At 42.5% G+C, this 27,666-nt stretch overlaps 1 protein-coding gene across 4 annotated transcripts in view; it reads right to left on the bottom strand.

Moving 5' to 3' along the window:
• Window positions 1–4,219: 4,219 nt before the first annotated feature.
• LOC148029636 (uncharacterized) overlaps window positions 4,220–27,666 on the bottom strand; it is an 81,860-nt gene continuing 58,413 nt past the window's right edge. Inside the window, exons 6-8 of one of the 4 annotated variants that reach the window (XM_087685876.1) lie at window positions 7,992–8,078; window positions 5,465–5,633; window positions 4,220–5,298 (exon numbers count right to left, since the gene is read on the bottom strand). In XM_087685876.1, coding sequence (XP_087542002.1) covers window positions 5,469–5,633; window positions 7,992–8,078 — 252 coding nt within the window. In that variant the 3' untranslated portion in view covers window positions 4,220–5,298; window positions 5,465–5,468. Of the gene's footprint in view, window positions 5,634–5,698; window positions 6,218–7,991; window positions 8,079–27,666 lie in introns of those variants that run through there. The other 3 variants (XM_087685875.1, XM_087685874.1, XM_087685877.1) reach the window with 3 other exon arrangements.

Below are 27,666 nucleotides of genomic sequence, written 5' to 3'. Positions count from 1 at the left end.
TCAATTCCTCCAATAGATTTATGCACATTTACAGAATATTACAAGCACTAGAGACATCTAATTTAGAACTTTTGCCTTGGATGTTCCACTTAACGTGATGATTCTTGACGATATGAAATATTTCGTGAGGAAAGCTTTAAAAAGTGCTTCTTTCAGATTGCAATATGATGCATCGCACTGAAATAAATTTTTAAGTTAGTTAATTTCATAGAAGCTTTAAGATATGACTTTCATAGTGTGATTTGATGCATTGCATCATTCTTTTGAGCCCCTAGATCTTAAGAAAAATATGTGAGAGCTAATCATTGTAAATGTTATACTTGATGTTTTGCATACCACTTCACTTAATTCTTCTAGCATAGAATCAAAAAGGCCCAAAAGCATGACATTAACCAAGTATACAATACAGTACATCAAGGCTTCTAATTTTATTCTACTAAAAGGAGGACAAACTTTTAATTTTTATCTAAGCTTAATTGTAATGTTTTGGTATAGTATGTAAAGCTCATGTTTCTAGCCTCTTTCAAAAAAATACAATATAATTAAGTTGTCCTTGTAAATAATAACTAGCTTTAGAATGATTGTTCTATATTTGAAACTAAACCTAACATTTCCAATCAATGAAGCATTTCATTTTTGAAGTCATTTATACCAAAATTACCTTTGTATCATAGTAGAATATTTATTTATTTCAGATGTCTTCCAATTGACAAACATGAATATAATATTTAGTTATGCACACCCCTACTCTAAAAGCACTTTTACTACTTGTTGTTGCCTTTTGCATTTGTATTTCATCTTGCTCTCTACACTATCTCATACAAGAGCAAAGAACTTCTTACATTCATGTCCATGTCAAACTCGTTGTTTGTCACTTCCTCTTCTCAAGTAGCATCATTCAAAATGTTTATAGCCAAGTAGTTTATTCTGCATCCAAATCATTGCCTCAACATATACTCTTGTTTTCGAGAATCTAATTCTTAGTGCTAAAAAGACTAGTGGTCTCACAAAGTTTGGATACCTTTGTTAGAGAGCTTGTGGATGAGACAAAAATACTAAATCAAGATTGATTCTAGGTGGCCCAACTTAAGAAAAGATTAGGATTTCTAGAGCGGCATGGGATGGGTTTATACTTCAACCATACATTCCATAAATTGTCACTATTATCAAGGTATTCTTGCTTCTAAGGGTGCTATGAAAGCAAGAGATTTATCAATTTATTGTCAATGAGTAGAGATTGACTATAACAAGGTTCAAGAAGCTCCTAGCAATCTACTTAATGGCTAACTTGCTAGCAATTTTCTCTTGTTTTGGATGCCCAAGGCCACCTAGATTCTAGGGAGGGTACAAATTTTCCTTCACTATGGGATTTGAAACTAATACTTATCATGCCTCCACAAGAAATTCCGACATATGTTAAGACTTTTTAAACCAAGTTTGAAAAGCTTCCAACAAGCAATGTAATAGATTCAAGATGAAACAAGTGTGCTTGAGGAAAAGAGGTCTACCCATGAGGGTGGTTGAAAATCATTTTCATGTGTTTAGTTTATCTCTAACTTGGAGAGCACCCCATCCCATCTTTGCTTCATCAAAATCCTAAAATCCCTAAGAATTCCTTGGATTTTGAAGGCTTTCCTTTCTCTAAAATTTTACAACCTGGATCCATTAACCAAGAAGGGGGTCTATGATAAGAGTCTTAAAACCTATCGATAGGTAGGTTGGTAGATAATCAATTATGTGGCCAAGTAGGAGAGGAAACAATCCCAAAAGGCTTATATAAACTTGATCACCATTGAATATGCCATTAGTGTTACATCCTCAAAATATTGAGAACCATGTGTTAGTTGGCTTTGGGGAGGGTCATAAGTCTCAGTTCCTCCATGATATTAAACTAAACAACCTAAGACATCAATGGCTATTGAAAACAAGAGAGGAGCAAGGGGTGAGACTTATCTAACATTGTCTAAAGGGGAAAGAATCAATTATGGAAAATTTGATGAGTACTCTAGATTTAGCATTTTCGAGTGGGGCAACCAATTTTATACATTTATATCCTATCCCCATATCATGAAGGATAGATATATAAAATCCCACTCGCGATGGTCATACACTTTGCCAAAGTCAATCTTGAAGAAGAAGAAATGTTGATCAATGGCATGCACATGATCCATATCTTCCCATATAAAGAAACAATAGCATCCAAAAGTATTAGTGAGACAAGTAATAGGTCTCTGATTCTTGAGACTATCTTTAGCTTCTCTTTTATAAAGTGTTTCAATAACGACATTTGTTCATGTTAATGGGCAAAGCCCCATAACTGGTAGATTTCTTCTAAACCTCTAAAAGGGATTTTATGAGGATTTCTTTAGATTCTTGTTTTTTTTCTTTGGCCTTTTTCCTTGTTTTGAAGATTTTGTAATTTCTGCAATTAAGCACAAGAAGGAAAGGGACCACAATTATCCCAATCTAGCTACTTAGGCTCTACCAAAGGGTCGATCAAGGCCATCTTTTTTTATTGGTTTTGGATGGGGGGTTTTGGATTTTGGCGGGGCGGGGGGGGGGGGGGGGGGGGGGTGCTAAAGCATTTAGATTATAGATAAAAAAAGATTTTCTTATTCTCATCCAAATCAACACATGCCTATACCAAATCCTAAAGATGCATCTCTCCCTACTCAATTTTACCTTCAAGCTCTAAATAGCACTCAATTCCAAAAAGTCAATAAAAAAAGATTTGTTTGTTCCCATTAGAACCAACACAAATCTATAGCATTTTAAGAAGTTTGCTCTTTGTTAGAAAGCAATATAAGGATAGGCACATGTTCAAACAATAATAAACCATTGCAAAGGCAACTAGGGAGCTCACAAAAGTTGAGAGTAGACTTGAGGAACAATCACATCACTCCAACATGGCTTTCCTAAGTTCATCACCTTTTTGGTGATGGATCCAAGTGAACAAAGGTTCTAATCATATTTGCACTAGGTGGAGATGTCTTTCTATACATTCAATCTCACTTCCATTATGGACAAGTCTGCCAATGACATACTCTACCATCTTGATGCCTCAAGTAAGGAGGATGGGGCATTGAATATTTATAAGAGAGGACCATAGAGTATGTCTAGCATTTTGGGGACTAAAAACATATAAGCATCTCGTTTTCACATAGCTACCCACCTATTGCTTGAGTCAAGTCCAACTTTACTTCTTCGAGTACATAAAGTGTCTTGGACTAAGAGTGGCACCCCCACTTCCTTTTACTATTTTCATGAGTTTCATGCTTTGTTTTGAGTGCGACAATTTCATACTTTCTTTTGAGTGCTTTGCAACACCCAAATGCTTATCTTGCAATATTTGAGCTTTCTTTTGAAGAAGGAAGGGGCAATCCTTTAGAGGAGCTTTGCTCTCCCTTTTGAGGATATTTAAGGAAATTAAGAATATTTTCTCCTAATCCTAGGATGTCTCCTATTATCCAAGGGTTTGTTGATATCATAATCATTAATTTCTTTCTCGAAGTTACTAGTAAGAGGGCTACCCTATACTTGTGTTTCCTCATCATCATCTTCCATGAGCAACAACACCTTGTTTATAGTTCCTCTCTTCACAAGGTCTATAAGGTCTATGATACTAATATTATGTTGTTATTCCTATTTCTACTAGGATTTATGTTATTCTTGATGTTTCTATTGTCCACTTGAAATCCGGCGTCCTTCCCTTTTGAAGGGCCTAGATAGAGACAATGGATCTCATTTTCGGATAGTCCCTATTATAAGAGACCTTTCTTGAAACATTTAAAGCAAGTTTTGCAAATATTTTTATAAGACTATTACTTTAAACATCTAAATTATTTAAAAAATTAATATAATATCAATATCTATTAGTTTAGGCATTTGAGGTTCCTAACTAAGATCAACTCTAAAGAAGAATTAAGGATGCCACCTAGGGTTCACATTAGAATGCAATCATTGGCATAGATCCGATGAACTTCAAGAAAGAATGAAAAGCTAAACAAAGAAAGAGAGGGCATGTTTCTCAATTCCGATTGTCCATATGGTACGACATTGATAGCCATTTTTGCATTTCCTAATACAAAAGGTAACTATTTGACAAATACTGAATGGTTTGAACCCCAACTCCAAAACTTCATTGATTCCAATATCTTTGAAAGTAAATGGGAGGCCTAGCTCCCATGACAAATGCCTATTAACACCATAGACTAGTAAGCCAATCAGAAAAGATCAAGATACATTGCTTGCTTGGGTTTCTTTCTTAGACCATGAAGAGCTACAACCAGTGGGATTTGACAAGGTGGAGCTTAATATGGTATTTGGATGTGGAGGAGAACTAGGTGGTGGTTGTGCATGGCATTGCAACATTCATTTCTAAAGCCTCCATCTATTTATGATGATTGCTTTTAGCATATGAGAGAACCGATTAGAGCTTAGTTTTCTCGGGAAAATTGACCTCTAATTTTAATAGGGTGATTTTACCTCGATAAAGCATTTGCATTGGGTATAAAATCACTTCTTTAGTGGGACTTGATGACTTGTTCATGGGTAAAATTTCACGATATATTTTGAACTCCATAAGCTATCAATATACCCTATCAAAAAGTTAGATCATGATTCATATTCTGGACACAGACAACACGCTGAAGAATGTTAGATGATTCCCACATACACAGTAACCTCCTATGAATAAGGAGCAAATCGAGGAGGGTGCCCTTCTCAAGTCCATGAAAAAGAAATTAGTTGAACCATCCTTAGTGCCTCCACCACTTTCTACCATTATTGTTGCAGACATATGCACATCAAAGCTGATCAAGACCTAAAACTTCAGTCTCCAAAGAGGTAATACTAAGGCTTAAGACCACAACCAAGAGGCTATGGGTTGAGGTTTGAACCATAGGTTTGATCCAATTGCTTGTCATTACATCCTCTGATAATGAAACATCAACCCCCTCTGAACATATCCTTTGTTGGAGACCGAATAATTATAAATCCATTCATTGCTGATGTGTACAATTTGTTAACCACTCCTCTGGTGTCCTCAATCAAATAGTTTTAAATCTGTTGTGGTTCTCAAAGGACTCTATCAGGCTTTTGTTCACAGCTGGATGATGAGTTATGTACATCCTTCCATGTTTTTCAGTGAACATGGCTCTTACATCCATCCCTTCAAAGAATCTGATTGCCGCCGCAAGTTATTTGGGATGGCAGTGGTGCCATCAGTCGTGATGCCAAGTGGTAGGGATCCACGTAGACAACAAGAAGGGAAGACAAATCAATTAGCAAACGCAGTAGCTGCAATTGTAACAAAAACGAGTGGTTCTAGTCCACGTAGACAACAAAGAGCAGAGACAAATCAATTAGCAAATGCAGTAGCTGTAATTGCAACAAAAACAAGGGTATATTTAAGCACTATTTTTCTGGAAATACAATCAATGAATAGCCTGCATCCAAAGTTGACCTGTTCAAGGAGGTAGCATTGGTCCAATGATTCCGTGTTTTGAGCTTCTGCCTCGCTCTTTGTTGACAGGGTCGGCAGTTTCAGAGCATGCTTCCAATCTCATCAAGGCCTGAGTAGCTTCAGCCCGCCATTCCGCCTGTCGCTGTGCCTCTGCTGTTGGTAGCCCTAACTACAAAATACAACAATTGTGGCACATTGCCACTTTTCATATTATGAAACTAAGGATCTCTCTTTCTCTCTAACAATTGTGCATTGCTATAATATTATTAACATGAAAACTACAATGTAAGGCCTAATGCACAACAGTCCAGACAGATAACCAAGCTCTTTAGAAAAAGGGTCCCTCCCAACATTCATGGAAAACATTTTGGAGAGCAGATACAAAAACCTTTAACTTGCAAATTTGTATGTTTTCTACCAAGGCTTTGAATGGCATTCCAACAAAATGTAACTAAAACTGACTCTTTTGAATATTTAAAGCTTCCTAAACCAAAATCTGCAATTTTCCTGACAATAACCCTTGGTTTTTGGTGAACACCAGGCACTCACACTTCACACTTATCCAGATAACCGGTAACTATTTAAAGTAACCACTTGAACACAAACATCTCTTACCACCATTTTTGGGCTGCATGGGACTGAGAACTAGAATGGAATTTTCCCTAATTTTTGGCAGCAAGAGTGGCCCACTGGCCTGTTCTCGCTTGCCATCAAATTCTCTGCATCTCTGTAATTGCCAGCACGTTGGAATCCCTGCACCAACCGACTGTCACGTTCCAGAAAACTCAAGAGAAGGTCAAGAAGCTTCTCATGATTACCCATCCTCATCACTTTAGCTCAAAAAACTTGATATTTTTGTGCCAAATCCCAGCAACAAATTCTCTCCACCAAATTTATTTGGCATTGAGAATTAACAAGAGAACCAATATGACTCAGCCTCACAATCCAAGGAACTCAATGATATGGGCTTTGTATTTATTTTCATGGGCATGAGTCATAAAAGAGCCATGGTTCAAGTACAGGTGAAACAAGCCATTTGGGAGCTGCAATTGTGCAACTGGCTCTTCTTGGAAGGGCTTTTACTATACCCAATGCTTTGATATGGACATGCTCTACAAGCTGGATTTTAGAAGAGGTATGGAATGCAAGTTATTTTGCTTATAGCAGTATCCTGGAATCCCCTTTTTGATCTGGCTTATAATTTCACCTTTAGCGCATATTCACCCTTTGGCATAGCTGTTGAGGAGAGTACTATTTTCTTCCCAAGAACAGATTTTTGACTTCATGGAGAGACATCAGAGCATTTATGTTGTGGGGCATGGCAAATGACAAAACAGCATTTGAATCCCCTGGGAGAAAGGACAACCCCTCTCAGAACAGATCAAAAGCAATTAGCTGGCTTGTGATACTAAGTTTTCACATGTGGGAAACTTGGCTGTCATCCTTTGTATCAAAGCTCTTTCACTAGCTCAAAGAAATACCACAATGGGCACTATGGTTAGGGGCCAATTTGTTATGGTGCCTTTGTGTAGGAGCAATGATGTGTCCAACAATTAAAATTTTATTGCCGCCTTAAATCATTGCACAGGTTTCTGGAGCTAAGCATGTTTGTATAGAGCAGATCTCAGCTTGACACCTAATTCCGTTCAAGTTCCAACGACTGATGGAGATAGAAAAGGCAATGTGAGGTTGATTGACTTTCCAATCAGGCAGTGGTTCCTGTTTCTTTCTCTAATCTGTTCAATTCCCTGGCTGGTGTGGCTCATCAGCCTTCTAGCTCTAGGGTAAAGATGTTGGTGGTACCACTTCAATCCATGCAGACCTTTCAGATGCAGCTGTGTCTACTGTTTCCCTTGAGAGGGGCTGAGAGAGGGAGAGTGTGAGAGTGAGGGACCAAGGGTGAAGTCTCATATCTATCTCTTGAGAGGGGTATGTGTGTGTGTAGCGAGGGTACATAGATGAAAAGTAACCACATGTTCAGTTAGCCACATACCTAATTTTTTTGTCTTAAAGCTGAATGATGAATCACATGGTCCAAAAAAAAAAGACAAATGGAAAGGTAAAGGAGAAACTGTGTTGAAGGCTTTGGACAATATAAAGTGGAGTGGCACATGGCCATAGATTTAAAGACACTGAAGTGCATGTATAGCATGTTAAGAGGTGCAACTTCTAATAGTCCTTGGATTTACTATATGGCCATGACCAAGGTGTGCAATGCTACTAGTTGGAATAAGGTGCCTAATAGACACACCAAAGATCCAAACTTTCAAGCAGTTCTAAATGTACCTTTATCAAATATCCACATGTACACATTGCATGCTTTGTGTAGAATAATAGAGAAAATTATAAACAATAAAAGAGCATGTTTAAGATTTCCATGCAAGAGTCGTTCTAAAGAAGGGATCTCACACTCTATATTATGGAACCACAGGCTTGAATTGATAAACCAGGTAACTGAATGCCACTATGATCAAGCATTATGTATCTGAAATGGTCCAAGTTGGAAACAGAGTATCTGTATACTTACAGCCACACGAAATGCATCCATACGAGCATGCTCTCGTTGTTCCAAAGATGCAAGCTTCTTTCCAGCTGCCACTGTCCTTTCAAGTGCCTGATACATGGTTTTCAAAATTAGCCAGTGAAGATGCAGAAGCGCAACAAAATACACAGTTGGGTCCCAAAAAAAAACCAAATAGTAAGGTTTAAATTCCATGTAACCATGATATAAAAGACTAATTGCTCACAAGCTGGACTGTATGAGATGGGAATACACATGTCACAACATTAAGAGTCGAAGAAGGCATGATACCTACTTATCTAAAGGGTGACATGAAAATGTTTGAGACAATCTCAATCTCTATTGGAGCTAACAGAAAGTAAGACTGAATGCCACAGAATATCTGATCTTGAAATTAGGGCTAAATTCATTAGCTGTTTAGACATAAGTGGCACACAAGATCACTACTTGCTAATAACCCCCACCATACACTAGTATCTCCATTATGAATGAAAGAAACAGTAAAGGAAATGAATGCGAACAATTTGTTTCTGATTTCACCTGAGAATTTTTCTATTCCCCATCACCCCTTTACAGAAAAGAGACAGCAAAGGAAGATAATGCAGACAATTTTTTGGTTGAACGAATGGCATGTGTGAATATTAACCTCCTCATGTGGTAGCTTCGGCAAGATGTGCTCATTAAGAGTTGGCCATGCCAACCATAGGCTTGTGTGCACTTTAATTCTTATTTGTGTCTGCTTGCCCAATTTACTTGACTTATTTTATTAACCAAGCCTTAGAGGCCACTCTTAAGGAACAATTGAATTGTATGGCACATCCATATAACAAGCTTGGATCATGTGCAAGTGGTAAGTATCATATTGCTTTTGATTTATACTAGAATGAACATTGCACATATAATAAGTTTCCTTTGGCCTGAGAAATTGGATTTTAAAAAAGCCTTAAAAGGCCACTCTAAGGAACAACTGAATTGTATGACACATCCATGTAGCAAGCTTGGATCATGTGCAAGTGGTAAGTATCATACTGCTTTTGATTTATACTAGAATGAGCTTTGCACATACAATAAATTTCCTTTGCCCTGAGAAATTGGATTAAACATAGCACCGCTGTTTTTCTTTCCAATTATAGACACTTGTCTACCCAAAGGGGACAGGAAAACAAAAGACGGCAAGCAAATCAACAAACAGGTTGCCTCTTCCTTCAAGTGGTGGTTCCATGCATTAACTCGAGATAAACAGTCCTTTGGGATATTTTTGCCATTCAGTCAAAAACTGATTCAGATTTGAGTGAAATGTATTGAGTATATCTTGTAGAGACGAGACTTCCTCAATCAAGACAATCTATTCACCTTGTCCCAAGCATTCTTTGAAACAACTTGCATGGAGTGAGGTAACTATGTGAATTAGGTCAGCAGCAACGTTTACAAGCATAAAAGTATCATGTTTTAGTTATCTCATGGAGGTTCAACCCAATGTAATCATCATAACCAGCTTTTGCCCTTGGCTTCTAGGGAAATCTTTAAGTCAAGGATGCCCTATTGGTGCCATCATATATATAGCTGCATCCCAACTTGTATAATTGGAAAACGCAAACTTTTCAAGTCAACAATTGTTATAATATCTGGGTTTGGGTCTCAGTGTGCAAGCTGACATATTAGATGACTAATGATGTAAGGACTTCAAATTGTGAGGAAACATAATACAAATAATATTCCTCCTGCCTCCAGCTTGAAAAACCTGCCTGAAGTTCAGTGAGAATTTCACCTTAAAACTTTTAGTTAAGCGAAAACTTGTGTAATGTGTTCAGAAAATGTTCCAGCCAAGATCTACTAGCTCAAGTGGAAGTGGGAACGTGTGATGAACCCAACATCAAGGTTTCATTCTCACATGCAAAGGTGAAGCACCTACAAAAACATTGTAAAAAGACCTTGTTTTGAAATAGCTCCACTAGGCTGGTCACTAAGGTCAATAAATCCTTTCACGTGTAGAACAGATTCCAAGGTTTTTCAACAAACTAGGACATATGACAACCATTAAATTATACATTTGCCATATCAAGATGTTAACACATTTGTAGGAAGTTGGTCTACTTTACAAAATATAAAAGCTTCTATGGGCAATCTTATGTGCATAACCAAACTAGTGTTCTTAAGGATCAACCATAGATCTAGAAAAAGATCTCGAGCACTAGTGATAACTCAACCAGCAAAGGCTACCAGAATCCTCTGTCACCACAAGATACTATTCATGAAAAGCAAGCTCCACAAATTGTATTATTCTATATGCATCAAAGCACAATATAAACTAACAACATGGTATATTTTTATCTTTTCTTTACTTAAAACAGGATGATGACATGTATTATTCTTTATCTTGGCTCAATCTTTCCCAGCTCTGACATCCTTGATATTTTGAAATTCTAGATCTTCCCCTCAGCAGTATCACAGCTAAAAGGGTTAAACCATGTATTTTCCCTTTTTAAATGTAACCACTGTTCTTTGAGTTGACTAGGGCTTTTCATTCTTTATGTCAGCTCAATCATTTCCAGCTCTGACATCTTTGATATTTTTAAATTTTATTGCCTCCCCTCAACAGTCCCTCCCTAAAAAAGGGTTGAACTCTGTATTTTCCCTTTTTAAACGTAACCACTGTTCCTTGAGCTGACTAGGGTTGTACTGTCATTCTAACTTTGTACTTCAAGGTGTGTTTCACTCCATTTGGAGATTCTGCAAATATTAATATTACATGATCGCTAAAAACTCTACCCACACAAAAGATCAAGACCCTTACAACAATAAGTTTTTGCAGTTTGCTTTTTGAACTGCCTAAAGGCAGTCCATTGTGTTGACTTCTTGTTTCTCATTTTTCCTCTTGAAATGTGGAAAAAATGAAAAGAAAATTGTAAGGAAAAAAATTTTAGAACATGATTGCATAGTATAAACTTAGTCTCATGATGGGCATTTCAATGGTCGAATATACATAAATTCCCTGCCTCACTCTTACTATCAACATGTTAGTGTCCCACACTGAGAGAAACGTGATCATGCGACAAGACCTTTATCAGTTGTAAATACAGCACGCATGGATTTTACACCAGCAGTCTCTTCCACAGGGGATGGCTTCACTGTGAGACTCGGATATCTAGATGTGTATACAAGCCACATGAGATGTCGTGTAGCCATCGGCCAGCTCAGAGTATCCTCTTATCAGCTCGAGATTGAGACTGGGAGGGCAGCCCACATCCCCAAAGCCGAGCGGATCTGCAAACTATGCCAAGAGGAGGTGGAGTGAATGAGGAGCACTATATCTGCAGATGCAGAGCCTATAGCACAATCCAAGCTAGATACCCCATGCTATTTAGAGAGGACACCTCCCTCAAACAAGTCATGGAGTCCACATAACCAGTGTCGCCTAGGCCAGTTCTTAGTCAAGATTTAGAGACTCCACGCATCATTATTATGAGGCAAGAACCACACAAAGAGAGGGACGTTAGTCACATATATTACCAATTTCTTCCTAATAGTGACTCCACATACAGCAGCCACATGGAGAGGGGTGACAATCCAAAGAGCTGAGGAGATCACAGCAGCATGACGACCACAGATACAAGGATACCACACCTAGAGGCTACACCAAAGAGAGGTGGGGGAGATCTACCAGCAACATGAGCTGTCCACCCCTCGATATTCATGTTCATCAGTGACTCAACGATGCAGTAGATCCTCGATCTCCTCCTCGATCACTACCTCATAGTATCTCTAACTAGTTCGGTCCTTACCTCCCCCTAGGCTAGTCTACTGCACAATTCCTTCTTTCATTTACTTCCACAGCATCTCACTCTCACATCTAAAGCATCTCAATATGAAGCATCTTATATGCTGATTTCCTTATTTATCTTTTCATGCTGAGTTTTGTATTTTAGTTAGGACTAATGTTGCAGGTCTTACTTGGGCTGAAGGTTTGTTTTTCTATTATTATCTCGGTAAGTATTGCCTCCATCAGCATGGAGACGGAGATAGTATCTTGTAACCAGCCTTCCTCCTCGGATAGGGTGGTAAATAACTTGATTAAGCACTATTTACAGCAATTACAAATTCACAAAACTAAAATGCACACTTTACCATATAATCTTGGACATTGGACACCCTGTTGGCCCCAAAATTGTAGTCCCTTTCGGTATTTATTTAACGTAATTGAAGAAGAAGTTGATATACAATGGGATTCTCCCAATCCCTTTCAGTATTCCAACTCCCTTTGTTGTCCAAAATGACCAGCAAGTCTTCAATTTGATTTGCCCCTTGATTCGGGCAATCAATTCGCCTTCACCTGCTTTGATGGAGATGGAAAATGCCCCAAATTCATTGATTTGCTTGTCCCTCCACTTGAATTTGACTAAAAACAGCTTCTGCCTTGTTGAATCCAAGTCTTGGAGCTTTCAATTTGCAACATGCTTCCCAAGGCTACTGCTAAACCCTAATTTCTACTGCAGATTAGGGTTTACAGTAGAGAAATCTAAAATTTCTCAGCCTCTGGTGATCTCAATGTTGTAATCTTCGAAGCAAGGCTATAGAAAGGCTGGGAGATGAGAGAGAAAATTCGGACTTTTTTCACGAATAACTAAAGAAAATCTGTCATTTACTGCTGTTGCCCTGTCTCAACAGCTTATAGATGCAAAGAACTGAAGAAAATTAGTCATTTACTAATGCTGCCCTGTCTCAACAGCCTCTAGATGCTGTCGCTTATTGTTGATTGGTCTTCTCCTACCCCTAGCTACCCTAGAAGGTCCTCCAATGGCTGCAAATCGGACCAACAATATCTCCTCCCTCTCTCTTGCAAGCTGAATACACTAAAAATGCCTCTCTCCAGCCTCTAAATACCTTTTTTAGTCCTGTATGGGCATTTTTGACAAGTGACAGCCTTCCCAAATGGTTTTTTCAGCATTATCCATAATTAAATATTAATTTTAAATCTATAAATACTAAAAATTAATCTAATAATTATTTCGGTGCCCTGAAAAATAATCTAAATGGCCAATAATAAAATTAGCTAGGCAACTGTCATTCCACAATGTCTCTGCGCCATCTCTCACCATCAGATTGGCGTTAGGTACCATTAAACGCCACTTCTCTAGTATCACCAACTAACACTTAAGGCCAAATGAATACCCTAGGCCAACAACTGGCACGAGATACCACCAAGTACCTATGCGGCATAACTTATAGCAACTTTTGCCTTTGACAAGCCGTGATTTTCTTGGGTCCCGGGCTCGTAGATTTACTCTAACCCCAGTTACACCTCACATGTGCAACATTTACTTAACCATGTGGTTAAAAATTAATCCACATGTTAAGGTTTCAAAAATACATGTCCTCATGACAATCTTCTCTCTTGAGATCAGGCATCCTTTTCTCTTATCTTGACATCCATTTTTATTTCCTTTCAGTTAAGGTGTTTTTTATTATTTAACCATCATTTTCTACACTTCTAGTTTATTTTTTCATGACAAATGGACTACTACCTTGGTGATTGTGCCTTCACATTCTTGATTGGCATAGGAGCCCTTCCGAGGTTGAGTTTCAAGCATACCTACGACACTTGGTCATTATTGGAGCCATCTCCCCACATTGAGTACGGGTACATTCTAACTACCTTGGTAGCTGATTTTTCCCCACTTCCAATTAGGAGAGGGTGACGTCTTCCTCCCCCACCCATTTGATCTATTTGCATGGTGGATTGCTATCCTGGCCCTTTTTCGACTAGCATGGAGCCATATTCTGAGGTTGAGATTCGGGCTTGCCTATGTCACTTGATTAACTCTCCCAAAATCGAGTACGAGCATGTTCAACACATCCAAATGGTTGATTCTCCTTTCATTATTCTAGCTAAGGGGTATCAAGTCTGTTGGGTATTTCACTCGCGCCTCACGCCTATGCTCACATAGGAGTGTTGGTCATCAGTAGGACACTACCAAATTTAAGGCAAGAAATTTTGGAAATTTTGCAAGTACAGTGTTGCTGAACACTAACCGCACATTGAATTGCATGCATTAAAGACATTTTTAACATAGTGCACCTCTATATACTAATTCCATAAAGTTATTTCCTACAATTTCTGAAAGTTTTCAAATTTCCAGTGTGGTCCTGCTTTGACATTGCTCTTTTGTTTCTTCTTGGTAATTGATAATCATGGCAAATCAGGGAGGAGATGTCTTCACCTATGTATCCAAAGAGGACAGATTGGATGGAAATAACTATTCACTTTGGTCCTTCATGATGAAGAATGTACTTGTGGCCAAAAATCTTTCGGATTATGTCAGTGGAGAAGAAGCTCGACCTGGAGTTGTGGCTCCAGCTACTCCTCCTCCAGGAGGACGTGCACAACGGGCACCTCCGCCTGCTCCACTTCAGCCAATTCCACAAAGAGTAGCCAAAGGTTATGCACAGAAGAAAGGCATAGGCTATGAGGAGACATTTGCTCCTACTTCCCGTATGACGACCATCAAGTCTATGGTTGCCTTGGCTGCTCATTATGGATGGACTGTGCACATCAGTTGGATATTAAAACTACCTTTTTACATGGGGAACTTCATGAGGAAGTATATGTACAGCAGCCCATTGGTTTTGCAGTTGAGGGCTTGGAACACTTGGTGTGCAAGCTGAAAAAAGCTTTATATGGTTTAAAACAAGCTCCTAGAGCTTGGTATGCAAAGATAGATGCTTTCTTGCTTAGGGTTTAGAAACAGCTCATCTGAGTATACCCTTTACGTATGTAAAGAAGGGGGATCCATGCTGATCATTTGTCTTTATGTTGATGACCTCTTGCTTACAGGGACACATACTAATCGGATTTCAACGTTTACACAAAATTTGCAGCAAACTTTTGACATGTCAGACTTGGGGTCTTTGCATTATTACTTGGGCATTCACTTCATACATGATGCTAGAGGTATTGGGTTATCACAATCAAGATACATTGGTAAACTCCTTGAGAAGTTTGGCTTGCAGGATTGCATGTCAGTCTGTACACCAATGGAACCTGGACTTAAACTGTCATTACATGATGACAATGATTTGTTTGATATTCACACACATGCTCCAGCACTTGGATGTCTTATTTACTCATGCAACACTAGGCCAGACATACAGTTTGCAATTTCAGCCCTGGGCAGATATATGCGTCAGCCACGCATGTCACATTGGCAAGCTGTTAAGTGTGTCTTCCGTTACTTGCAGGGTACTAGATCTCTTGGATTGCTTTATGCCAAGGGGGGACCACTGCAGTAACATGCTTACCGTGATTCTAATTGAGCTAGTGATTATGATTCACGTCACTCCACTAGTGGCAATTGTTTCTTTCTTGGCTCGTCTTGCATATCTTGGCTTAGCAAGAAACACTCCACTATTGCCACATCGTCATGTGAAGTTGAATATAAGGCTTTCACTACCACAGTAGAATACGCATGGATTAGACACTTGCTAGCTGATCTGAATGTATCTATTACGGAGCCTACTCCTTTGTTCACTGACAATCAGAGTGCCATTGCACTGGCACGGAACCCAGTGTTTCATGCATGCACGAAACACATTGAGATACATTATTACTTTGTCAGAGAGAGACTACATGCAGGTGATATCAACCTTGTCTATTGTCCTACCACAAGTAATGTGGCAGACATCTTCACCAAAGCTCTTCCTCATAACAAATTTGAAGCATTTCGGAATGCTTTAAATTTGATCTCCTTTGGTAGCGGATGATCCTTGTACTCTTGATCACTCTTCACTCTAGGGGGGTTTGTTGGGTGTTTCACTCACACCTCACTTATGCCTAAGCTCACATAGGAATGTCGGTGATCAATAGGACATTGGGGCACTTTTTACTCTCGGTAGGAGAGGTTTTTTCCCCCAAACTTAAGGTATTATTTCGTATGTGCTTATGATACACACTTACAGGTACCTATCGTATTTGGGTGTGAACACCCCATACAACCCTAAGGTTTAAGAGTTGTACCTTATACTTTCAGTTTACACTCTTTGAGTCTATTGCATTGGGTGTCATGCTTCACTCTCACACTGTCTACTAGTTTTCTGTGCTGAGCTTCGATCCTATCCTCACTCACAAAGTCTATCTTTATCATCAGATTCTTCATGGTTCTTAACACCACATAAAGACATATTCAGTTCCTCTTCCTCCTTCAACATCAAGATCCATGATTGAGAGGGGATTTCTACCCTTCATTGGTATTCTACAGGTTTTGGCATTTGTCTTTGACATCGACTTCCCTTCCCTATTGTGTCTTCCCTTTGCATTGCACAATCATCATCATCATCTTTGTAAAAAGGTGCTTGGGTAAGTAAACAATTCCCCCGGGAGGGACACTGTCCAAGTGACACCTTGATGCATGTGCATTCTCATCATTTAGCATTACTCTTTGCATCTCACTGTGCATAGCACCCTTGAGTGGATCTTGAGTTGTGTCCACTGGCAATTCTTTCACAACCTTACTACAACACCTTTTTACTTCTTCTCCCTTTTCCTTCATCACTGACATCCATGGATGGTCCGGATAGCTTGTCTATTTTGTGATGTGTTGAATCTAACCATCCCTTTTCATTCTCCCCCTAGGGCACAATAATTACTTCATAGGCCACAAATCATATCTTCTCCATCAAGAAAAAAAAGAATTTCAATGCAGTTCAAGTCCAAGTAGACCATTGCGCAACCGACGAGCACCCTTTGTCTCCCTTGGTAAGATAACCATCACCTCTGTAGTTTTGGCAAGCCACTGAGCAACTAGCGTGCACCCTTTGTCCAATGCCTTGGCTACTTTGAGGTGAGATGGCTTGGGGTAAAAAAATGGACTTGGGCTTTTCTTCCACGCTCTTCTTGGTTCAAATTTTGGGCCTAAGAGGGGAAGTTAAGCTAAAAATGCAGTAAAAACTTATTAGCTCTTTAAAACAACCCCAAAACATGTAAATTACTGAAAGTTTCATTAAGGGGTCTGCGGTCCTAGAGAGTTTCTATGTCCCATAAGCAAACCCTACTTCGGGAGGATCCTTCTGCATCTATAAATAAACAGATTGCCCACCATTCAACCCATCCTTCTCTTGCACATTTCAGCCATCAGCCCTCTTCCACTAGCTATCCAGCCCCCAATGATTACTATTATTTGGTCTACAGCTATTGCCCAACTCCCACTACTGCTAGGTGATCAGCCTAATATCATCTTCAAGCGATTACATTGCTTCGTTTACCAGTTCCAGCCCCTCAGACTACTACGTTGAAGTTTCCATATTGCTGCCTTTTCATTTCCAGCATCGGCCTGATTTCGTTTGCATCTACACCATGTCATTTTTGTGTTTCAACACTTTTCTTCATCAACCTCTACTCCTACTAGTGGTTGCTACACTCTGGATCCATCTCCAATAGATAGCATACTTTAACACCTCCCTTAGCTCACTGTGAGAGTCACCAACTATTGGACAGCTCTGTCCTTGAGCATTCTGTACATTCTCTCATTCATGTACAGCATTGATTCATTCAATTTAGAGTTTTCTTTTTTCTCTGTTTCTGTTTGTGTTTTTATCTTTTGTGTTTTGTGTTTGCATTTATTGCATTACTATCTAAGTTATCGTATTTCAACAGTATTCGTACATTCTATATTTTCTCTATACAAACCCTAACATATCTTCACAGACCAAAGTCCATGGTTGAAGTGGTGAACCAATTAGACAACTCAAGATGGTAGAGCCTTGCTAAGAGGGTAGTCTTGAAGCCATGTAACCAATATATCACCATTAATTAGTCCGGGCAACTCCAAGTGTGGGAGCATGAAATCAAATGAGAAAGGAGAAAAGACTGAGAGACCTTAATAGGCCTCGAGAAATTGAGCACATGCCACCAAGAGGCATGAATAACCGTGCTACCATGAGATATGCCCATCTTTTCTATAAAAAATTTAGTAATAGCTGACCAAGTATGACTCTGTACACATAGGGCCTGCAAAAGGGTTATCCTCAAAGCAACCATATGCAAATTAACATCCAACAAAGCTGCACCCCCCATCCTTTTTAGAGTAGTCACATGCTGCCATGAAATCCACACATGTCCCAAACGATTGCCTTTCTTTTTCCACAACATGAATCTGATAGGTTGAACCAATTCCAAAAGAGACTTCTTAGTCCAAGGAAGCAGTGGCAGAAAAAACAAAATCATACTAATCATATTAGAGAGAAAGAGGGAGAGAGGAAGAAGAAGAGGAAGCCATGGGAGCTTGAGAAGGTGAAAATAGAGTTTTCTTGATAATTTATGTCATGCCTCAAAATACCCTCTTACACCTTATATACCGTCAGTGTGACTAGTATGTTCCCATGCCATATTCCCATGATCCCCGTTCATTACACTTATGAGCCTTATCAAATGTCTTCCATGCCCGATTAACATTAGTGCGATCCGCCTTGAGAAACATAAGAGAATCGTCTGCCAAAGATTGACCCACAAGTTGGGTACCACAAGGAAGAGACAAGCCAACTATCTCACCTTGATCGGCCAACTTGTCCAACAATGAGAGCATCGGGTGAGTGACTAAAGCAAACAGCAAAGGGCTGAGAGGGCAACCTTGCCAAAGAGACTGCGATAAGGCGATTTCCTCTGCGATCCCTCCATTAAGTGCAATACGAGCCACAGCACCCTGACTAATGGTATCTACTAGAGAAATCATGCAAGGACTGAATCCCATTGTAGACATTAACTGTCGCAAAAAAGATTGGTTAAAAAGATCAGTTGCTGAACACCATCCGAAAACTGATTTTGTTGCAGAAAAGATTGGTTAAAACGAAGAAGCAAACGAGCAAGGAGAGCCTTAAAAGCATTAACAGCTCTGTGACTCATTTCCAAGACCAAAGGGTAATGATCCGACAAGACATACTGCCTTTCCACTCACACGTCAATGACTGCTGGAAGAAAAGAATCAGACTAGCAAATGTAAATCCTATCCAATCTGGCCCACATATTTGGATGCTGAAAAGAACGATAAGTATATCCTAATTGTGATGGATACACCCGGGACCACATATCCTATTTCAAAGACACAGTTGCAAGAGCATCCCAAGCCTGTCTCTCAAGGGCATCCATGACTGAATGCAAAGAAGTCGCCTATTTCCTAAAAACACGTGCATTAAAATCACCCATGACAAAGCCTTGACGAGCCATGGCAAGGCAGTGCAAGTCATCCCAAAGTTGACGATGTTCCCTTGCAGTAGAAGGTGCATATACACCCACCAACCACAAAACCTCTCCCTCATAAAGCATTTCCAAAATCAGAAATTGGCCACGAGGATCCTCAGAAACCAACGATGGTTGCAAGGAAGATTTGACAACCAACATAACTCCCAATTTATGTGGAGCTCGACCACTAAAAAAGACCGCATAATCTTTGTAAACATAAGAAGAGCCAGCCCAAGCATATTGTTTATGCTCCACAACACAAAAGACATCCCACTTTCCAACTAACACAACTTTCCACAACCGATACTGCTTATTGCCCGAAGAAATACCTTTCACGTTCCACAAGGCGATTCGCATGATAAATCACAAATGAGACAAACTACTGAACCACCGCTTTCCCTTTCCCCTTTACATCAATGGCTTTAGCTGCCTAGGACCTCTCCATTTCACTTCGAATTACATATACAAGATTTGCCCTTTGTAAACCAGCAATCGAAGCACAAGAAGGAAAATGTTGTTGTTGTGAACAAAGAACATCTCGAGCCACGCACATCAAAGCGCAAAGCAAGATCAGAAGATCTTTTATCATCCACTGCCGATGTAAGCAAAGATTGAGGTTTCATGTAAACTCCCTGCCTCTGTGTTGAAAGGTCTGAGTGATTGGATGCAGCGGTGGATGGGCGGGGGGGTGGCGCTAGGGGGGCGCTTAAGACCGGTTCTTCAACCAACATCCTACAACGATGACGTCCTGGGGTCTTCAGCCGACAAATCACCATCCGAATCCTCCAGATCTTCGTCATTCCCTTGACTTATATGCTGATCGAGGAAGGCCATGTCGATACCATTTGATTCCTGCAGATTCGCCATAGCAGAACTAGATGCTGATCACAAACATTTTACTGAACCCTGACTAGGTAAGTCCAACTAGATGTGAGGTGACTCCCTGCATGAAAACTCTCTGTGAACAGTCTGTTCTGCAAGCAGACTATCACCTATTGCAGATTGGCAAACCATAGGCCTACTTGATCTCTCGCCTTCTCACTCTCTCTGTCGTTCAGTCAGATGCCACGGGAAGGAAGGAGGACAATCTGCAAGTTGTCCAGTATTGAGGGGCAGGTCGTGTTTAGCAGGCAGGGCAGGCGTGACCCTCGCAAGAATGAAAGGAGGAAGGAAGACTGCTCATGACCCTCCTGAGACTCAGTTGCTCCTGATTTGTGACTGCTGCCAGTGCTGCAAAATGGGACACTCACATGCACACAGGTCTGCAAAAGAAGGGCAGAGACGGGAGTCAGGGTAGGTTGCAGCAGCATGCATGTAGGTCTGTAGTGTCAGGCAGGCTGGCGACCAGTGCAGCCGAACCTCCTGTCCTGGACGAACAGGAGACGCAAGTAAATCCGCCGCAGCAGAAACCTCATGTCACGAGTAGATTCTCTCTCTCTTTTTTTTTTCGTAAAAGGTAATTGTATTAATTACGAAGAAAGTACAAGATTACATGATTACACGAGTACAAGAGGCACGAGGGCCATAGGCCAACGTGTGGGAAATCCCCGGACTAGGGTACTAAAAAGTTACACCAATCATGGCAAGGACCCAGAGGCAATTGCCAAATGCCAGGAATACAAATCCTCCCGAGGGAGCAAGTCAGAGTGCCTGATGAGATCTAGCTGCCAATGCAAGAGCCCTTTAAGCCTTGCAATATGTCGCGGTACATTAGAAGCCGAATCAAAGAGAAAAGCATTTCGGGTGGTCCAAATGTGCCAGCATCCCCAGTATCTGAAAAAATGGAATAAGATCTTCATATGTAACGGTGGTGGTGTGGGATACTTCGGGCGCACAAAAACCCAATCGAAGGGAGTCAGTGAAGACCCCACCACTGCGTGCCAGATTCATGACAAGAGTGACCAGATATTCTTGGCGAGCGGGCAAGAAAGAAAACGATGTCGGGCCGATTCCGCCGAAGTGGTGCAGAAGAAGCAAGTGCCATTCGAGATTCGACGCTTGGAAAGGGCCGAGGCAAGAGGAAGACCACCAATCATTACCCGCCACAGAAAGACCTTGCATTTGAAAGGTGTCTTGTTCTGCCATCCCTCCATCAGCGTTGCCTGCCACCATGACAGTGATTTCCGCAGGCCCCAAACAGCATTAACTTTCACGCCCAACCATTGGTGGTCTTTAATGAGAAGATGATACACCTGATTAGTAGAGGCCTTTTCCAGACTCAACCGGCCTGCGAGGTCCCAGTCCTGCCAAGGGCGATCCATAGCCAGGGCAGGAAAGGGTTGCCTACCCTGAAGCTCCGAGGAAAGCTTCCCCCATAAATCACGGTATCCGTGCGGGATCCTGAAAAGTCTCCTAACAGTCCGAAATGATGCAAGGACATTGCGAGTGGCAAGGGTAGCATCCGCAATCGAAGTCACACCCAAACGGGCCATGCGGTTAAATCTTGGTCTAAACTGATGTTTATCTTCCCATGAAAGTAATGTGGATACCGCCAACAATTCCAGCTGAAAAGAATTTGTCTGCACGCGGTCCCCTACAAGATGCCAACGGGCCTTTTGGAGCACCACTTTCCAAGAGCCGACCAAATGCACTAACAAAGAGGAAGAGGGACTGGAGAAACGAACATCAGCATTAAGGACATGCCACCATGAGGCTCGAAGCCGTGTGTTACCCTGGCGGAGGCCGCTGTCCTCAAGAAAATAACGGGCTATGATGGTCCACGGGTGATGATCCACACACATGGCACGAAACAGAGACCAACGAAGAGCCAGCATATGAGTTTCTGCATCCAAAATAGCTCCACCACCCATGCGCTTAGGGGTACATGCATGTGACCATGAAATCCAGGAAATGCCTGCCTGCAGTGAATCTTTTTTCCATAGCATGAAACGAATGGGATGAGTAAGAGCCTTCAAAGTACTGGGCGTCCATGGCAGTAATGGCAGGAAATACGTTAGCATTGGTAGCATAATTGTCTGAGCCACTTTGAGACGGACATGGAACGGCCAGGCTTGCGATTTCCAATACATAAACTTCACGGCCAGTTTGTGTGAAATCCACTCCAGCAGGGCCTTTGGCCGTACATCCACCCCCAATGGGTATCCAAGATGCCTGACAATCGCGCCACGAGAAACCACCTGGCCCTGCCAGCCTAATGACTCTAAATCAGGCTCCGTGCAACTGAGAATGGCTGACTTGAAGGCATTGATGCGAAGACCAGAAGCTTGACCAAAGAGCGTCCAAACATCTAATGCCTTGCGAATGTTATCCCTGTCCGCCTGCAAAATCATAAAGGAGTCATCAGCCAAGGATTGGCTAATGAAGTGCTGCCCAAAAGGAAGAGATAACCCTGCCAGCTGGGCAGAAGCCGCCATGGAGGATAACATTGAAAGGACCGGGTGAGTCGCCGAGGCAAAGAAGAGAGGACTCAAAGGGCAGCCTTGTCTGAGCGAGCGTGCAAGGAGAAATGGCTCTGTGACCCCACCATTAAGCATAACTCTTGAAGAAGCCTCAGTACTAATGGTGTAGATCAATCGGGACATGCGGATCCCAAAGGCCATAGCAGACATAAGCTCTGCAAGGAAAGACCAGTCCACACAGTCAAACGCCTTTTCCAGGTCCAGTTGAATCAAGACCACTTGCTGATTGGAGTGCCTCGCATAATCAATAGCCATTTGCACATTCAAGATATTGTGCAAAATGTTGCGTCCCTTAATGAAACCATATTGGAGGGGGTGCACAAGAGCTGGAAGGTGCTTGTGAAGCCGATTTGCCAGCACTTTGGAAAAGATTTTATACATCACGCCCATCAACGAAATTGGTCTCCAGTGTTGCAGCTTTGACGGCGAAGGGACCTTGGGGATCAGTTTGATGAGGCCTTCTTTCCATGAAGAAGGCATGACCCCTGTTTCCCAAACCTGCTGGAACATGACCACCAAAGGCTTTACCAACTGCGTGGCTGAGTGCTCAAAAAATTCATTAGTGAGACCATCCCAACCAGGACTTTTATCCTTAGGCAGGTGCAACAACACATCCATAACCTCCTCTTCGCAAATATCCGCCTCCAAAGAGGCTTGCATATCAAGCGGAACCTGCTGGTGGACCAGCTGATAGAAGACCGAGCGGGCATGCGTAACCTGGCTAGACGGCAAGGATGAAGAACCAAAAAGATCCATAAAATAATTTCTGCACATATTGATAATGGTCTGCGGATCAGTGACCATGCGACCTTCCGAGTCCTGAAGTCGAGTCATATTTTCGCGAGCCGGAGAAGCATGCAAGGCGCGAAAGAACTTATGAGACTGGCAGGCATTATCTTGCAATGTGTCAGTCAAGTTATGCAGCTTGGCCTGCTGATAAGATTTCAAGCTAAAGACTTGAATAAGATGGGCCAAACGCCGCTCCAGTGACAGCAGAAAATCATCATCTGGGGAATCCAGGAGCAAGGAACGGACCAAGGCCAATAAGTCCTCTGCTGCAAGGCGACGGCGGCGACAAAGAGAGACAGTGTGAATCCCATACTGCCGAGCAACCCGCTGCACATTAGAGAGCAGGCGTGTAAACGAAGCCAAGCTCTCAGAGGCGAAGTCCAATAAGAACCTCTCAATCAGTTGCTGCATATAATCCTGAAAAATTGGATGCTTCAAATAAGAGGAGTTGAAGCGTAAAGGGAGCTTATCCAGGAACTGCATAAAAGGTGCAACAGATTGTGCCCGCATCTCAAGCTAGAGGGGAAAATGATCCGACAACGCATATTGCTGCAAGACCTTCATCTCCAGTATCTCGGGAAGAAAATCATCCCCCTGCATGATATACATTCTGTCCAATCGCGACCAAGTGGTTGCATATTGCGCAGAATGAAAAGTAAAACCTGAAACAGAAGGGTGAAGCCACGACCAAAGATCTTGCTTAAGTATGTGCAAAGTAAAGGAGTTCCACACCCGGCTTTCTGGCGTATCCATTACCGAATGCCCTGAGGTGGACTGGGAAGAGTCAACACACATATTGAAATCTCCCATCAAAAACCCTCTGCGGCCAAGTGCCATGGAGCCCTGCAAAGTCAACCATAGATCCCGTCGGGATGTGGGATCATTGGGAGCATAAAGTCCCAGCAGCCATAAAATCTCACCTTCAAATAGGACTTCGATTACCAGAAAGCGGCCGTGCACATCATTTTTAACAAGAACAGGCTGGTATTTCTCATGAACAATCATCAGCACGCCCGAATAATGCTTAGCATGTGTCCCTGCATAAAACAGACGAAATCCACGACAATCCACAACCTTTCCTGCCTCACCATGACTTTTGTGCTCCACTGCACATAATACATCCCACTGATTTTCATGCAAGACAGACCACATGGTATGCTGCTTATGGCGAGAGCAAATGCCTCGCACGTTCCACGTGGCAATCTTCATATATATTCAAACAAAGGAAGTCAGGAACGAGGCGCCTGTTGCCTCGATTGCATCTTTTCCGCGAGGGCATCCAAGACACCCTCATCCAGAAAATCAGCCAATACTGCAAATGAATTCGGGCGACCTGCTTTAGAGGTAGAAGGGAAATCCACTGCCTTGGGAGCAGGGCGGGGATAACGCCTATCCCAAGGAGTAATCACATTGCCTTTCGCATCAAACGCCAGCTTAGCAGGTGGGCCCTTGGGGCCCTCGGAATAGACTTTCCTTGAAGACGGATTGCGGGGGGCTGACGGGGCCATGGTACGCACAACCTGCTGTGGGGTGACCATGTCTTTCCTGCGCGTGTACGTGCGCACGGAGTCCGGGAAAACATGAGGCCCCGGATCTGCCAGGCCTGCGTCCAACTTTTTACCTTTTTTTTGTCGTGCCTCAATCCAATCAGAGCTAGGAGAATCCAAAGCTCGGACCTGTTGTTTACCTTTTTCCATGACAGTAGGGGGCTGAAGGGTCTCCTGTGTCTGGGCATCAAGCACCATGTCATCCTTGGGCTGCACAACCTGCGCCTCCTCAGAAGACAGTTGCCGTTCCGGGCATTCAGCTACAAAATGCCCTAATTTACCACATGAAAAGCAGTGTCCGGCAAAATTGCCCCATTTCAGGCGAAAATGCAAAGGATGCATGCCAGCGCAATTGAGGCGAAGCCACGCAGGCCTTTTCCTGGCCGTATCCCATAACATGCATAGACGGTTTCGGTTCATAGCCCTGAGGCTGGGGGGAACCAGCACTGTGCCCACAACCGCCATCGCGTCTTTCAACAATGGCCAATATACCGCTGGACAATTTTCCACCTCCACCCACACTGGGCATTCGCGTTGAAGCAGACGCTGGAAGTCAGCCATAGGGCGCCATGGTACCACATGGACCAAGCGGCGGTCAAAGAATAGTGGCAACTTGGACAGTAGCTCAGCTCGATGCGATTCGGATTTCAACAGCACCTCATAAAAGCCGCGAGGGCCAAGGAAGATCTCCTCAACATACTCCCCTTGCAATAAGTGGTGCATCCACTGGCGAATATGTGAGAGCACTGGGATCCTGCCGGTGAAAAAAAGTATAACTGCACGGTCATAGAACACCGAGAAGGACCGCAAGACTGATTTTGGGTCCACTGTCGCTTCCAGCGCATCATCCGCAGCCGCAGCAGAGAAAGTTTCATTATTATGCTGGACATAATCGCCAAGCAGAGTATTGGCAAAGTCCAGCAAATGCTCCCAGTCTATTTCCTGCGAATCCACAGGTTCGGAGGCAACCTGCGCATAGGAACGGTCCTGAGGACCCATTGGCTCGTCTGAAGTGTGCTTAGAGCGTTTGCCTGCCGGCGGCAGTTCAGAACCCGGAGGCGGCTCCTCCGTGCATGGCACCATATCCTCCGGCTCCTCGGTATCGGAATCAGGGCCAAGGGCTGCCACCGTCCGGTCGAGAAAATCCATATCCAGGCCAGCCATACTGCTGTCTTCTCTCTTTCGCTCGCTCCCTTACTGCAGCAGCAGGATTCTCTCTCTCTCTCTCTCTCTCTCTCTCTCTCTCTCTCTCTCTCTCTCTCTCTCTCTCTCTCTCTCTGTGTGTACAGATCAGTGGGCACTCTGGCCCAAATGCTGCCCCTCTGCCAATTGTCGGGCTTAGGGTTTACAGTAGCTGGGCACGGCGGCAGAAAAGGACAAGCACAAACAGGCGGAGCCGCGAACAGCAGCACAGTCGAAGGAACTGGGGCGAGTGCAGACGTTGCAGCACGATTGGGCAGAAGACAGCAGGGCGGGACAGAAGGCGGGACCGAAGGCGAGACAGCAGGCGGGGCGAAGCAGGGCGGCGCTCAGGAACAGGACCAGGTCGAAACGAGGGCCCACAGGACTGAAAGGCGACGGCAGGGACCCCCGCCCCCAGAACAGACGACGGGCAAGCAGCACTGACGCCGTCTGCACGCCTGCTGACGCTCGGAAGGACCAGACACGACGAGAAGAATATCACGATTGAAACGCGGGGGGCGAGTGCACCACGAACCTCGATGAGCGGACAGGGATTGCCATCGCCTCCTCCTCCTCGTGCTCTCTCTCTCTAGATTCTCTCTCTCTCTCTCTCTTTTTCGTAATGTCTCTCTCTCTCTCTCTCTCTCTCTCTCTCTCTCTCTCTCATATCAGAGCAGAGTTAAGAGGCAGCACCTATGGTTGTGGAGGCACTCTTTAGAGCAATGACTTTCTTACACAAGATACGGGAGCTCCCATGCCACAGAATTCCCAGATTGGCACTAACTTCCTCCAAACAACTAACAGAGGCGGGTGAGAGGGAATGTTAATACTCGCAAATGGCAACTTAGACAAGCTCACATGGGCTGGACATCAATCAACTCCCATCCTTTGACTATAACCCAAATCGTCCCACACTCCCCTCAACAGATCTGAGCTGAATTTAGTCATTCAGGCCGATATCTTTAGAGTTGAGACAAGGAGGACTTGGATCCAGCTGCCTCTCCCTCTAGGACCGAAGATGGAATTTTACCAAAGCCACTTCCTACATCTCTTTGAGGATGCATTTATTATCTAACCACAATATACCGACATGCACCTATCCCATGGCATGCAGGTTGCTATCGGACAAATGAGCATCTCCCACCATCAACTAGGAATAGAAACAAGTATATGGACAAATATTCCACCTAAGGATAGGATGTGCGAACTCTTTGAGAGAGAGGCCAAGACCAAGAAGTAATATGTAGTGTTGAATGTACTATGACATACGGGGAACATACCATTGCCTCTACCGCAAGGACTATGAACCCCTCTGTTGTGTCATAGCATGAGGACTAGAGATGTCTAGGGCTTTTCCTATTGGAGCTTCAAAGGCAACGCACAACATTGCTAGAAGATGTGATGGTCAAAGGAACCAAGGCACAAAGCAATGACGAATTTCTTCCATAGATCAAACCCCACATGCACTATTAGTTCAGCAAGCACAAATTCATCCTGCCAGACTGATCCCCTACCCC

This window comes from Lygodium microphyllum, chromosome 10 (assembly GCF_053477565.2).
Source record: "Lygodium microphyllum isolate KBCC chromosome 10, Lygodium_microphyllum_v1.1.10, whole genome shotgun sequence".
Lineage (NCBI taxonomy): Eukaryota > Viridiplantae > Streptophyta > Polypodiopsida > Schizaeales > Lygodiaceae > Lygodium > Lygodium microphyllum.
This window is presented reverse-complemented; position numbering and strand designations above follow the sequence as displayed.